Raw genomic sequence first — 14,434 nt, forward strand, 5'->3', positions numbered from 1 at the left:
CGGCTGGGTGGTGAACTTCACCAAGAGCAGTCTTAGGTCTTTGCAGCATTTGGATTTCTTGGGCGCACGCTTCGACACAGTTCAGGGCAAGGTTTCCTACGCCCGGACAAGGCGCAATCTCTCCGAGACCAGATCCAATGCTTTGCCGCGCTTCTGGAGCCCACCTCTTGGGATTATCTGCAGATCCTGGGATCCATGGCCTCTACCATCGATCTAGTACCATGGGCATTCGCGCATATGCGTCCCTTACAAGCAGCACTACTCTCGCGCTGGAAACCGGTATCGCAGGACTACTAGCTCGTCCTCCCTCTCCCCTCGATTGCCAGATCCAGCCTCCTTTGGTGGTTGGATCCACTGCATCTCGCACAAGGCATCTTGCTCGAAATGCTGGATTGGGTGGTGGTCACCACCAACGCCAGCCTGACGGGTTGGGGAGCAGTGTGTCAATGGAGCTCCGCCCAGGGGCAGTGGATAAAGGCGTAAGCCGTCTGGCCAATCAATCGCCTGGAAATGAGGGCAGTGCGTTTGGTGCTTATTCATTTCCTGCCTCTCGTGAGAAATCGAGCAGTGCAGATCCTGTTGGATAACGCGACCACAGTAGCCTACATCAACCGCCAAGGCAGAACGAGGAGCCAACCTGTGGCTCTCGAAGCAGCCTGCCTGATTGCGTGGGCAGAGCGGTTCCTCACATGCCTGGCAGCTTCCCACATCGCAGGTGTAGACAACATTCAGGCGGACTACTTGAGCCGACAGACTCTGGATCCCGGGGAGTGTTCTCTCTCCGACGAGGTGATGCAGCTCCTCATCAGTCGCTGGGGGACACCCTGCCTGGATCTCATGGCGACGCCTCAAAACACCAAGGCGCCACGATTCTTCAGTCGCAGGCGGGAACACGGGGTGGAGGGCGTAGATGCACTGGTCCTCCCCTGGCTGGGTCATCTCCTCCTCTACGTATTCCCGTCCTGGCCTCTAGTGGGCAAGGTGCTACGAAGAATAGAGATACATCGGGGGCCCGTCATCCTGGTAGCCCCAGAGTGGCCGCGACGACCGTGGTTTGCAGACTTGCACAACCTCGCAGAGGATGGCCCGCTGCGCTTCGGACATCTTCCTCATCTACTCCATCAAGGGCCGGTATTTTTCGACCAGGCAGAACGCTTCTGTCTTGCGGCCTGAAGGTTACCCTGACGCGGTAGTCTCAACCCTTCTCCAGGCTAGGAGGACCTCCACTTCGGTCGCCTATGTGAGGGTCTGGAAGGTCTTTGAGTCATGGTGCACTGACCACGACACTCATACTAGCAGGGTTTCAATACCCCAGGTCCTCGCATTCCTACAGGACAACCTGGACAAAGAACTCGCCTACAATTCTCTGCGAGTACAAGTTTCCGCGTTGGGTTCGTTCATTCAGTCAACCGATCACCCTTCTCTCTTCTCATCCGGATATCACCCGTTTCCTCAAGGGGGCGAAACATCTACGGCCTCCGGTCCGGGACCCTTGCCCCTCTTGCAGTCTTAACCTGGTCCTCAGGATTCTCGCAGGTCCTCCTTTCGAGCCCCTTCGCCACACCACCATCAAGGACCTCACCCTGAAGACAGTCTTCCTGGTGGCCATTAGCTCCGCACGCCGCATCTCGGAACTCCAAGCACTCTCATGCAGGGAACCATTCCTCCATTTTACGGACACCGGGGTATCCTTACGTACAGTGCCTTCTTTCCTTCCCAAGGTTGTCTCAACTTTCCATGTGAATCAGACGATAGAGCTCCCGTCCTTCGCAGCCGGCGAGCCAAGATCTCTACGACATTTGGACGTCAAGTGCAGCCTAATCCGATACTTGGAAGTTACCAACGACTTCAGGACTTCCGACCGCTTGTTCATCCTCTGGTCGGGGCAACGAAAAGGGTCGCAGACCACAAAGACCACGATCGCGAGATGGCTCAAGGAAGCAATAGTGACCGCATATGTCGGTGCGGGACGGACTCCTCCAGTGGGGGTCAAGGCCATTCACTCCGTTCACAGGCAACCTCCTGGGTGGAATCCCAGTCCGTCTCATCTCAGGAAATTTGTCGGGCTGCGACTTGGAAGACACTGCATACCTTCGCAAGACATTACAGTCTGCATCTACAGTCGCCAACCTCCGGATACTTTGGTGACCGGGTCATTCGAGCAGGGTTTTCAGGGGCCCACCCGATTTAGGGAAGCTTTGGTACATCCCACCGTCTGGACTGATCCTGGTACGTACAGGGAAAAGAAAATTACTTCCTTACCTGCTAATTTTCGTTCCTGTAGTACCAAAGATCAATCCAGACGCCCTCCCGGTTACTGCTGGGATACTGGGGTTTGCCTGCTCGATCTGCCATTACATTGCTATTTTTGGTTTTCTGTTGGTCTTTCGCCTCCGTTCCTCGAGGCTGTTTGACAGTTCTCTTTGCAAGTTTCAATTGTTAGTATCATTTGATCTACTTTCAGATACACTTGATCCAATCCTTTCTAGTTTGTTATTCTGGCTTTGATATTCTCTATACTGAGGATCTAGGGCGGGTGCACTGGTTGATATGTCAGCACCCTCCGAAGCTTTGTCTGACTCCATCTGCTGGACGGGGGACATAACCCACCGTCTGGACTGATCCTTGGTACTACAGGAACGAAAATTAGCAGGTAAGGAAGTAATTTTCTTATCCTTTTTCAAGGTTATGTTAAACATCACAGGTCCCAGTATTGATCTCTGTGGTACTCCACTAATAACCCTTCTCCATGTAGAAAACTGTCCATTGAATCCTTCCTTCTGTTTTCTTTTAAACCAGTTACCAGTCCGTAATAGAGCACTGCCTCCTATCCCATGACTATGGAATTTCCCAAGCAATGTCTCATGGGAGACTTTTGAAAAACTCCTTCTGAAAATCCAAATACACACTGTCAACCAGCTCACCTTTATCTACGTTTATTTTAAAAGTTGGTAATGCAAGATTTCTCTTTGCTAAAACCATGTTGATTCTTCCCCATTAAGACATATCTATCTATACGGCCAATGATTTTGTTTTTAAGAATGGCTTTGACTATTTTGCTTGGCACGGACATCAGCCTTATCAGTCTGTAGTTTCCTAGATCGCCCCAGGAGCCCTTTTTAAAATTCAGTGTCACATTGGCCACCTTCCAATCTTCAGATATTGTGGCTGTTTTAAATGATAGATTACAGATTACTAGTAACAGGTTAGCAATTTCATGTTTTTAGTTCATTCTGCAATGTGGGGTGGATGCCACCCGATTCCAGTGATTTGTTACTCTTTAGTTTGTCAATCTAATCTATTATATTCTCCATTATCAAAGAGATTTGTTTTAGTTGCTTGGAATCTCTACCATTAAAGAATGTTTCAGGTGTGGATATGTTCCCAACATCCCCCACGGTAAAGACCAAGGCAAAGAATTCATTCAGTATTTCTGCTATGTCCTTGTCCTCCCTAGGCACATCTTTTTTTCCCCCATTCAGCTAGTGATCCAGCTATTTCCATCACAGGCTTTTTGCCTTGCATGTACTGTAAAAAGTTGTTATTATTAGTCTTTGCCTAACTGTAAAGCTTTTCTCAAATTCTTTTTTGGCCCATCTTACTACTCTTTTACATCATACTTGCCAGTGATTATGTTCTTGCCTATTTTCATTATTTGGGTCTGCGATCCCTTTTTTGAACAATGCCTTTTTGTACTTTGTCTCTTTTATCTCACTATTAAACCATGCTGATAGTCATTTTGTTTTTCTATGACCCTTTTTAGTGCATGGAATATATTTTATCTGGGCTTCCAAAATGATATTTGTAAACAATGTCTATGCATCATGCAAACTTTTAACTTTTATAACTGCTCCAATTAGTTTTTTTTCTTATTTCTTATTCTATCTCCCTTTTGAAAGTTATATGCTACTGCAGTAGTTTTACTTAATGTGATTAAGTCAAATTTGATTGCATTATGATCACTATTGCTTAGTAGCCACAGAACAGTAACCCCTTCCACCACATCATGCATTTCATTGAGGACTAGATATAAAGTAGCTGACCCTCTCGTCATTTCTAGGACCAGCTGCTCCATGAAGTAGTCATTTATGGCATCTAGAAATCTCATCTCTGTACCATGAGTTGATAGACATTGACCCAATCAATACTGAGGTAACTGAAATCTCCATTACTATTGTGTTCTAAATTTATTTACTTTTTTTTTTCACAAGCATTTCATTATCTGTTTCTTCATCATGGCCAGATAGCAGGTGGTATACACTAGGGACAAGCAGCCTTGAAAAATTTGTTTCAGTTCATTGGCTCATTTACCCATTTTGTATGTACCCCAATTTGTTTCATTAGTTTTGGAAAGACAATATAGTAATTCATTCATTTATTCCATTTGTTTTTCGTTTTACACTGAAGTAAATAGGGAAAGATCCCATTGACTTTAGTGCAAAGCAGAAAACAGGCCAGGGCCCTGGCCCAACGCAGGAGCATAGCCCAAGGCCAGGTCCTGTTTGCCTAGAGCCAGGTCTAGGCCCAAGGCCATTCAACAAAATGACACCATGCTCTGGGCATCACGATGACACATGCTCCGGGAGGAGGATTATTTTAAATCAATGGAAAGCCTACTGCTGGACCTCCAGGCCTAGGCCCGGGCCCCAGCAATGGGACTTGGTCTTGGCATTGGGCCCAGGCCTAGGCTTGGACCTCAGTGACAGAAACTTATCCTCAGACCAGGCCCTGGTTTCCAGCTTAGACCTGGGTCTTGGGCTGGGCTGGGCTCTGCCTTCTGGCCCAGGTCCTAGGCTAACTGGGTCCCTGTGTCAGACCTAGGCCTAAGCTTAGGCCTGGGCCTTGACTGGGCTCTGGCATTGTCTCTAGGCCTGAACCTTAGTGACTGGGACCTGTCCTCAGGCCAGGCCCTGGCATCGGGTCTAGGCCTAGGCCCAGATTCCTGGCCTCGGCACCAAGACCTGGCTTTGGCGTTGGGCCGAGCCGCATGGAGGGGACTAAGCTGAGGCCTGTTCACTCCAGAGCCCCATTTTTTAATTTTTTTGAAATTTTTTGTTTATTTAAACCAGAATGTACACATTAGAGCAAAAAGCTCATATACATATCACATCAGTTTACAATTAACAAGGGGAGTAATACCTTTAAATGAGAAAGGGAAAAATAAAGTTACATTTAACAGGGATATCAAGGAACAAGGGGAGAGTGAAAAAATTAGAGGGTCAGGGTGACCAAGTACAGCAGTTAAGGATCAAGAAAAACAAAACTAAATTACAAAAACTTATAGGTCTATGTGGAGGGGGGGGAGTGGGAATAGGTGAGTTATTCTTATCAAGAACAAATCGATAATACTACATCAAACAAAATAGGTCTCAAGACAGGAGTACCACAGGGCTCTGCCAGGTCGGCCATGCTATTTAACATATACATGCTGCCACTGTCATTTACTAGCTGGATTAGGTCTCAATCACTATATATATGCTGATGATATTCAGATACTCATACCAATTCAGGACACAATTGAAAAAACCTATGAACTTACAGCAATGTATTTGAAAATTATTAAGCAACTACTCATACAAATGAAACTGGTTCTAAACATCGATAAAACAGAAATTATTCTATTAGAAAGAAAAGCCTCAAACATAGGGCAAACAACAATAGTACTGCAAGATAACTCTACGATTAAACTAACAGAAAATGTGCGAGACCTAGGAGTTTTCATTGACCCTGAACTTTGTTTTAAAAAACACATATCAAACAAAGTAAGAGAGGGTTATGGCAAGCTTATGATGCTTAAGCGATTAAATCACTACTGTCACAATATGACTTCAGAACAGTCTTACAATCCTTGATTTTTGCAAGTACAGATTATTGCAATTCATTATTACTTGGCCTACCATCCTCTACTATTCGTCCTTTACAGGAATTGCAGAATGCTGCAGCAAGAGTTTTAACAGGTAGTAGAAAAAGAGATCATATTACACCTATTCTGGTCTCTTTGCACTGGCTGCCTATCGAATATCGTATTCAATTCAAAACACTCTGTACCTTATATATATTGATCTATGGCGAGCAAGTGGACTGGTTTAATGTGGTAATTCGGCTTCACACTCCTCAAAGAAATCTAAGGTCTGCAAATAAATGCCTCCTATCTATTCCATCTGTAAACTCCGCCTGTCTTAGCCAAGTCAGGGAAAGAGCTATGTTGCTGGCTGGACCTAAATTATGGAACGCGTTACCTACAGCTTTGAGATTGCAATCTAACTTCAAGAAGTTTAAAAATGATCTAAAAATCTGGTTGATTGGGAAGGCCTACATGGACAGAAAATTAGGTTAGCTCTTAATATTTAATATTCATTTATTTTAACAACCCTCTAGTTTTTTTACTCACATTATTTTTATAGTAATAAGCTTTTATGCTAGACTTTGTATCTTTAACCCTACCTTTTATCAATTATATTTAATGGCTAAGTGCTTCTTATATTTTATGTGTGTTTTTTAAAAAATTGTAAACTGTTGTGATGGCATGCCTGAACGACGGTATAGAAAATTAGATAGATAAATAAGTTAAATGTTAAACATTGATAAGATGGGCTAAAAGAGAATTTGAAAAGAAGATTGCCGTAGAGGCAAAAACTCATAATAAAAATGTTTTAAAATGTATCCAAAGCAGGAAGCTTGTGAGGGAGTTGGTTGGACTGTTAGATCATCGTGGGGTTAAAGGTGCACTTAGGGAAAATAAGGCCATTGTGGAAAGATTAAATTAATTCTTTCGTTCGGTGTTTATCAAGGAGGAAGTTGGGGCGATACCTGTTCCAGAGGCAGTTTTCAAGAGTGATGATTCAGATGAACTGACCCAAATCATGGTGAACCTAGAAGATATAGTAGGCCAGATTGACAAACTGAAGAGTAGCAAAGCACCTGGACCGATGATATACATCCCAGGGTTCTGAAAAACTCAAAACTGAAATTTCAGACCTATTACAAATAATTTGTAACCTATCATTAAAATCATCCATTGTATCTAAAGACTGGAAGGTGGCCAATCTAACCCCAATATAGAAAAAGGGCTCCAGAGGTGATCCAGGAAACTATAGACTAGTGAGCCTGACTTCAGTGTCAGGAAAATCATGGAAACTATTATAAAGAATAAAATCACAGAACATAAAGATAGACATGATTTAATGAGACACAGCCAGCATGGATTTACCCAAGGGAAGTCTTGCCTCACAAATCTACATTTTTTGAAGGGGTGAAAAGCATGTGGATAAAGGTGAATCAGTACATGTGGCGTATTTGGATTTTCAGAAGGATTTGACAAAGACCCTCATGAGAGACTTCTAAGAAAACTAAAAAGTCATCGCATAGCAGGAAATGTCCTTTTGTGGATTGCAAACTAGATAAAAGACAGGAAACAGAGAGTAGGATCAAAAGATCTGTTTTCACAGTAGAAAAAGGTAAACAGTGAAGTGCCTTAGGGATGGTGCTTTTTAATATATTTTTAAAGATCTGGAAAGAGGTACGATGAGTGAGATGATCAAATTTGCAGATGACACAAAGTTATTCAAAGTAGTTAAAACACAAGTGCATTGTGATAAATTCCAGGAGGACCTTGCAAGATTGTAAGATTGGGCGTCCATATGGCAGATGAAATATAATGTGGACAAGGGCAAGGTGATACATATAGGGAAAAATAACCCACGCTGTAGCTACATGATGTTAGGTTCCATTTTAGGAGTTACCACCCAGGAAAAAGATCTGAGTATCATAGTGGATATTACATTGAAATCGTTAGCTCAGAGTGCTGTGGTGGTCAAAAAAGCAAACAGAATGCTAAGAATTATTAGGAAAATGGAAAATAAGATGGAGGATGTCATAATGCCTCTGTATCGCTCATATAGGGAAAAATAACCCTTGCTGTAGTTACACGATGTTAGGTTCCATATTAGGAGCTACCACCCAAGAAAAAGATCTAGGTATCATAGTGGATAATACTTTAAAATCGTCAGCTCAGTGTGCTGCAGCAGTCAAAAAAGCAAACAGAATGTTAGGAATTATTAGGACGGGAATGGTTAATAGAACAGAAAATGTCATAATGCCTCTATATCGCTCCATGGTGAGACCACACCTTGAATACTGTGTACAATTCTGGTCGCCACATCTCAAAAAAGATATAGTTGCTATGGAGAAGGTACAGAGAAGGGCAACCAAAATGATAAAGGGGATGGAACAGCTCTCCTGTGAGGAAAGGCTGAAGAGGTTAGGACTTTTCAGCTTGGAGAAGAGACGACTGAGGGGGGATATGATAGAGGTGTTTAAAATCATGAGAGGTCTAGAACGGGTAGATGTGAATCTGTTTTTTACTCTTTCAGATAATAGAAAGACTAGGGGGCACTCCATGAAGTTAGCATGTGGCACATTTAAAACTAATCGGAGGAAATTATTTTTCACTCAACGCACAATAAAGCTCTGGAATTTGTTGCCAGAGGATGTGGTTAGTGCAGTTAGTGTAGCTGGGTTCAAAAAAGGTTTGGATAAGTTCTTGGAGGAGAAGTCCATTAATGGCTATTAATCAAGTTTACTTAGGGAATAGCCACTGCTATTAATTACATTGGTAGCATGGGATCTTCTTAGTGTTTGGATAATTGCCAGGTTCTTGTGGCCTGGTTTGGCCTCTGTTGGAAACAGGATGCTGGGCTTGATGGACCCTTGTTCTGACCCAGCATGGCAATTTCTTATGGGGGTCATTTTCAAAGGAGTTAAGCATGTAAATGTGACATACTATCGTAGCAATTTTCAAAAGCTATTTACTCGAGTAAAGTGCACTTACTTGAGTAAATCCTATGGACAATTCAATGGCATGTATTGTAACAATTTTGAAAAGCCCACTTACTTGAGTAAAGTGTATTTACTCGAGCAAAAACCAGTTTTGCTCGAGTAAATGCTTTTTAAAATCTACCCCTATGTTCTTTATGGTTAGACTGCACCTTGAATACTGTGTGGAATTTTGGTCACCACATTTCAAAAAAGATATAGTTGCACTGGAGAAAATACAGAGAAGTGCAACCAAAATGATAAAGGGCATGGGAAGGCTCCCCTATGAGGAAAGGCTAAAGAGTTTAGAAATGTTCAGCTTGGAGAAGAGATGGAATATGATAGAAGTTTACAAAATCATGAAAGGTCTTGAATGGGAAAATGTGACATGGTTATTTACTCTTTCGGATAATACAAGGATTAGGGGACATTCCATGAAGTTTGCAAATATCACATTTAAAACAAATCAGAGAACATTCTTTTTCACCAAACCCACAATTAAGCTCTGGAATTCATTGCCAGAGGATGTGTTTAAGGCAGCTAGTGTAGCTGGGTTTAAGAAAGGTTTGGATAAGTTCCTGGAGAAGTCCTTAAACTGCTATTAATAAATAGGGAATAGCCGCTGCTTATTGCTGGCATTAACAGCATGGGATCTGTTTAATGTTTGAGTGCTTGCCAGGTACTTGTGACTTGGATTGGCCACTGTTGGAGATAGGATACTGGGCTTGATGGACCCTTGGTCTGACCCAGTGTGGCATATCTTATGTTCTTATGATATTCTCAGTTTTGTTCTCTATTCCTATAAATCCCTACCATTCTATTTGCTTTTTTGACCACCACTGCAAACTGAGATGAAGATTTCAAGATACTGTCCACAAGGTCCATTTCCTAGGTGGTTACTCCTAACACAGAACCCAGCATTGTGTTCCTATGGTTGTGATTATTTTTCACTTGTCCACATTCAGTTGCATCTGCTGTTTAGATGCCCAATCTCCTAGTCTCACAAGATCCTTCTGCAGTTCCTCACAATTAATTGCTGTTTTAATGACTCAAAACAATTTTGTACCATCTGCAAATATGCTAAATATGTACATAATTTAATCCATTGGCTGCACTGAGTGAATAAATTTAGCCAAGCAAATGATGGGTGGCCCTGGAGCCAGGGGTAGGATGGGGGAGAAAATGTGGTGGCTAGTGCTAATTTGCAGCACTAGCCTCCTAACTTGGTTGGCCTGGCCAAATCTCGGCACAGGGCTAGTTGGCTTAAAACTAACTGCACTATTCCCGGTCCTGGAGCTGGTAATTCACCCCCTCTATTGCATCATTAAGGAATCTCGGTATCTTAATAGCTCCTGACACCCCCTTACTCCAGTTGGATTTCTTAAAAGCAAAATGGCCCTGCACAGCTATCCCAGTTCCCCCTCCCTACTGCCTGCTGTCTTAAAGGAAAGTGATCCCAGATATCCACTCCTCACCCAATCCCCTAGAATCCACCTTTCCCTCCCAAACCAGCAGAAGAACTCAAACCTTACCTCCTACTGGCCCTGTGTCTAATAAAGGCCTGAGAATTCCTTAGTATCAGAGGCCAGTAAGGAGGTAAGGATGAGTCCTCCTGCCGACTCAGTAATAGATCAAGGTGAGATATTTTTGAGGCGGGGGGGGGGGGGTGGAAGGGGAGCTCTCATAGGTGCACTTTTTAAGACATCAGGCGAGAGAGGTGGGGGTCAGAATGCCTGTCCAGGAATACTTTTTTTTTGTAAGACATTGGCTGTCTGGGGCACATTTTATTTTTAAAGACATCTGGAGGGAGGGAGGGAGGAAGAGATTGGGGCAGGAGGAAGAAAGAATCAAGGACCCTTTCCAGTGCAATTTATTTTAAAGACATCAGGTGGGAGGCAATCCAGGTAGCTGTGTGGGGCATTTATATTTAAAGACATTCGGTGGTAGGAGGAGAGGGAATATCATTGGCTTGGGAGGACATCTTTCAGAGAACTGCAACTGCTATAATCGAGGCTGCTAGATACAGATTCATTATCAGCGGAAAACCTAGTTGGTGAGGTCCAGCTGAAAATTAGTCTAACTTAACTGGCTGAATTTGGCCAGCTATGTCAGACACCAAATGTTTCTGACCCAATTGTTTCATGTTTGAAAAATGTGCTTTGCTTAGTTCTCAGCTTTTTTCTTTCAGCTTGGAATCTCCTACTCGAACTTTAAGTATGGATGCACCAAGAGGGGTTCGTATTAAAGCGCAAGCTGGTAATATTACAGTACTCTCTGAAACAGATATCAACTTACATAGCAGCGAAGGAACGGTGAGTTTAACAAATCAGAAATTGCTTAATACCAAAGGCTGCTATGATCTGATATCATAGATGTGATATTACTACTTCTGTCCTAAATGCCACTTAACATCTTTTTGAGTTCTGTGATTATCAAGTGGCAGCTATGGATTTAGATTTTTGGGTTACTTAGCCCTCGATTCCTCATTTTGTGAGAATACCGCCCCGCACGCTAAGAGAGAGAAAGAGAGAGAGACTCTTTATAAGGCTTTCCTATAAGTAAAATTTCCTTTCATTTCTCTCTTCGCCCAGTTCAATATGCCCTGTTATTTGTAACTGGTTTTCTCTGCACTTAAGTTATAGTTTGAAGTTATTGTACACCCCTGTTCAGATGTAAACCAGCATGATGTGATTGTATCACGAATGCCGGTATATAAAAAACCTAAATAAATAAATAAATAAAATGATTTATACCACTGTAAGAGGTGCCTCCCCAGAGGTGCGCTCTCTCTCCCCTCTTCCTGCCTGAAATGGAATTTGTGATATTTATCGCAATCCCGTTTCGGGCATAACGCACAGCATAATGCCCAGAAAAAAGGTATAGTTATTTCCGGCGTTAAAACATGCAATAGCATGCGTCACGCTATCGCACACACCATTAAACTCCCCTCATTTTCATAAATTCTGCCCAAACTTCTCCCTTTTGACTAAATTTTTAAAATTCGCATATGCATCGTTATTTATCACGTGTTAGGTCCTAATGCCCACGATAATGCATAACACCCATGATAACGTATTAAAGCAATTTGAGGAATGACCCTGTCAGTTTTACTTTTTTTTTTTTTATTACCCCTTTTTCAACTTTTTTCTTGTTTCTTCTCTCTATATTGTGAGCTGGTCTCCCCTAGTGGTTTAATATTTTCCTGAATTATCAATTTTATTATTAGATTCCTCTGGGATTTAATCACCGTGGCTTGGTAAATTCCTCCACATTTTGGTGGCTTGGTAAATTCCTCCACATTTTCAAGAAAGGAGTCAAGACGTGGCTTTTCCGACAGGCCTACCCCGAATCTAACCAAACTTAATTTCTCCCCTAGATCCACCTGCCCGACCTTTTCTCCACCCGCTCCCACACCTCCCAGCCCCCCCCTGCCCTGTCACTTACCCTATCCCCCCTTAGCCCGACCCATCCCCACCCCCTCTCCCTCCTCTTAGCCATCCCTTGATCCTTGGGCCTCCAGGCCGCTACCACCTCCCCGAGTACTCCTCTCTCGCCTTTGCATCTCCAGATTCCCTTTAAATAAACTATATCCTAGTGAATACTGTCGCCTAATTAATATAGCCAGTATGTACCTGTACATACTTCAACTGTACATAGTCTCCCTCTTCTATTTTTTTATTTCATTTTTGTTTCTGTTGTCGTATACTTCATCTAGATACGCCTTTCCACCCGCTCCCCATCCCCTCTTTCCCATACCCCCTCCCCTACCGCTCCCTCCCCCTTCCTCCCCCCGCAATCCTTGCCCCTTTTGGTTCTTTTTGTATTCTGATTTTTGGTTCTGTTATTATTGTTATATTGTTATATTGTTTCATTATATTTCCCGCCTGAGTTCTCTGTAAACCGGCATGATGTGCTTCACGAATGTCGGTAAATAAAAGTTAATAAATAAATAAATAAATAAATTATGAACTTCCTGTGCAATTGCTGTTATGAATTAACTTCACAGGTTTTAAAAATTATGTAGGGAAATTATGAAATATATATACAGTACATAGAGCCGTGCATCAGTCAAAAGAATAACAAAGTGTGGCAAAAAATATATTGTCACAAACGTCTGCTCCTATATCAGAGAGCTTTTTTTTTTCCAGTGGGCATTCATATGTACAGTCCAATACATCAGGACACAATTGTCTCATAAGACACGGATGAGTCTATTCTAGTTTTTCCACTCCTATTTTAAGGTTTCCACACTGAGAGAAAGGTTTGACACAGGAACTGAAAAACAGCCTGACCTGTTTTTGTAAGTTACGGGAATAGCAGAGTGAAAGCCCAGCTCTAGGCTGCCACCTCTACTATTCCTAGTGCCAGTCCTTCCTCCTCTTTATTATTGTTAGTATACAATTGCACCACTAATGTAAATGTTTTATTAAAATGTCAGCTTTATAGTTTTCTGAATAAAAACAGATATTCCATATTTACTAGAACCAAGAGTTTCTTGGTATTGGTCATTCACATACTAATGTTAAACTGATGCATAAACAAAAAAAAGTTTTATATAATATATATATATATATATATGCTTTTTCTAGGTTTTAATTGTGCTTTTCCAGTTTTCTTAACAGTAAAAAAACTGCTAGTAAGGATTTAGGTCCTTCCAGCACAAGAGTGTTGATTAGCTCAGAAAAAAAGCAGGATCCTCATTATTTACTTGCTGCTTTCAAATGTCAGCATTACAGAGAGCATCCTTAAATAGGTTTGGTTTCTGTCTTACTTCTGAAGTCCACTATTTTTCTACTTGTGAAGTTGTTTAATCTTTTCCATTTTTCTTTTACAGCTTATACTTGATGCTGAAACTCTGCGACTCCCCTTATTACCTCTGGGAGCAAAGGGTCATTCTGGCAACTCTCAAGGACTATATGAAATTTGTGTTTGTCCAGATGGAAAACTTTACCTTTCAGAAGCCAATGTGGCTTCCACGTGCCATGTAAACAGCCGTGTCTGTCAATAAAGCATCTGAATTGCCATATAGCATCTGGATATTTTCACTGGGTTTTATAGCATTTGATAAAAGATTAGCATTAAAGTTTAAAAATGCAAAACATTCAATAATATCTGGAATAATGATATGTATATTAGATTCTAGACTCCCTAAAAAAGGAAAACCAACTTAAAATTATGGGTTTGGCTTTGGTTGCTGCAGAAGCGCACAATTGAACTTTAACTGCAAAAAAAAAAAATCATCAACGCAAGAATGCTTGGCTAAATCCAAGTTTTCAGGTGTTGCCATTTAGAAATAAAGATTTAAGACAGATACTTGTTTGTATTGCTGAACTGTTTCAACATAATTAGACTGAATTACTAATTGCTAATATTTTCTAGCACTCTTTTTTTTTTTTTTTTTTTTTTTTTTAATATCGTACATGTAGATAGTAACCACGAGTAATACATAGTTACCATCATTTAATATTATACTCTTTAAAATATTTAAGAATGTAAAAGTTATTTGGCCAACTGAGTCAGTCAGGAAATGTTCTATGCAATATTTTCTTGCAATAACATATAAACTGTAAGTGCTGTGCTTTTTTTTTTTTTTATCGCTTCAGTACAAACTGTTGTGCAA

At 41.8% G+C, this 14,434-nt stretch overlaps 1 protein-coding gene across 4 annotated transcripts in view; it reads left to right on the plus strand.

The window, feature by feature from the left end:
- The window catches only part of SGCG (sarcoglycan gamma), a 157,455-nt gene extending 143,336 nt beyond the window's left edge, over positions 1-14,119 (plus strand). For all 4 annotated transcript variants that reach the window (XM_029602542.1, XM_029602540.1, XM_029602541.1 and 1 more), the window contains 2 exons: positions 11,003-11,126; positions 13,649-14,119. In XM_029602542.1, coding sequence (XP_029458402.1) covers positions 11,003-11,126; positions 13,649-13,822 — 298 coding nt within the window. In that variant the 3' untranslated portion in view covers positions 13,823-14,119. The remainder of the gene's footprint in view (positions 1-11,002; positions 11,127-13,648) is intronic.
- The last annotated feature ends 315 nt before the right edge of the window (positions 14,120-14,434 follow it).

Source organism: Rhinatrema bivittatum, chromosome 5 (genome assembly GCF_901001135.1).
Source record: "Rhinatrema bivittatum chromosome 5, aRhiBiv1.1, whole genome shotgun sequence".
Classification (NCBI taxonomy): Eukaryota; Metazoa; Chordata; class Amphibia; order Gymnophiona; family Rhinatrematidae; genus Rhinatrema; species Rhinatrema bivittatum.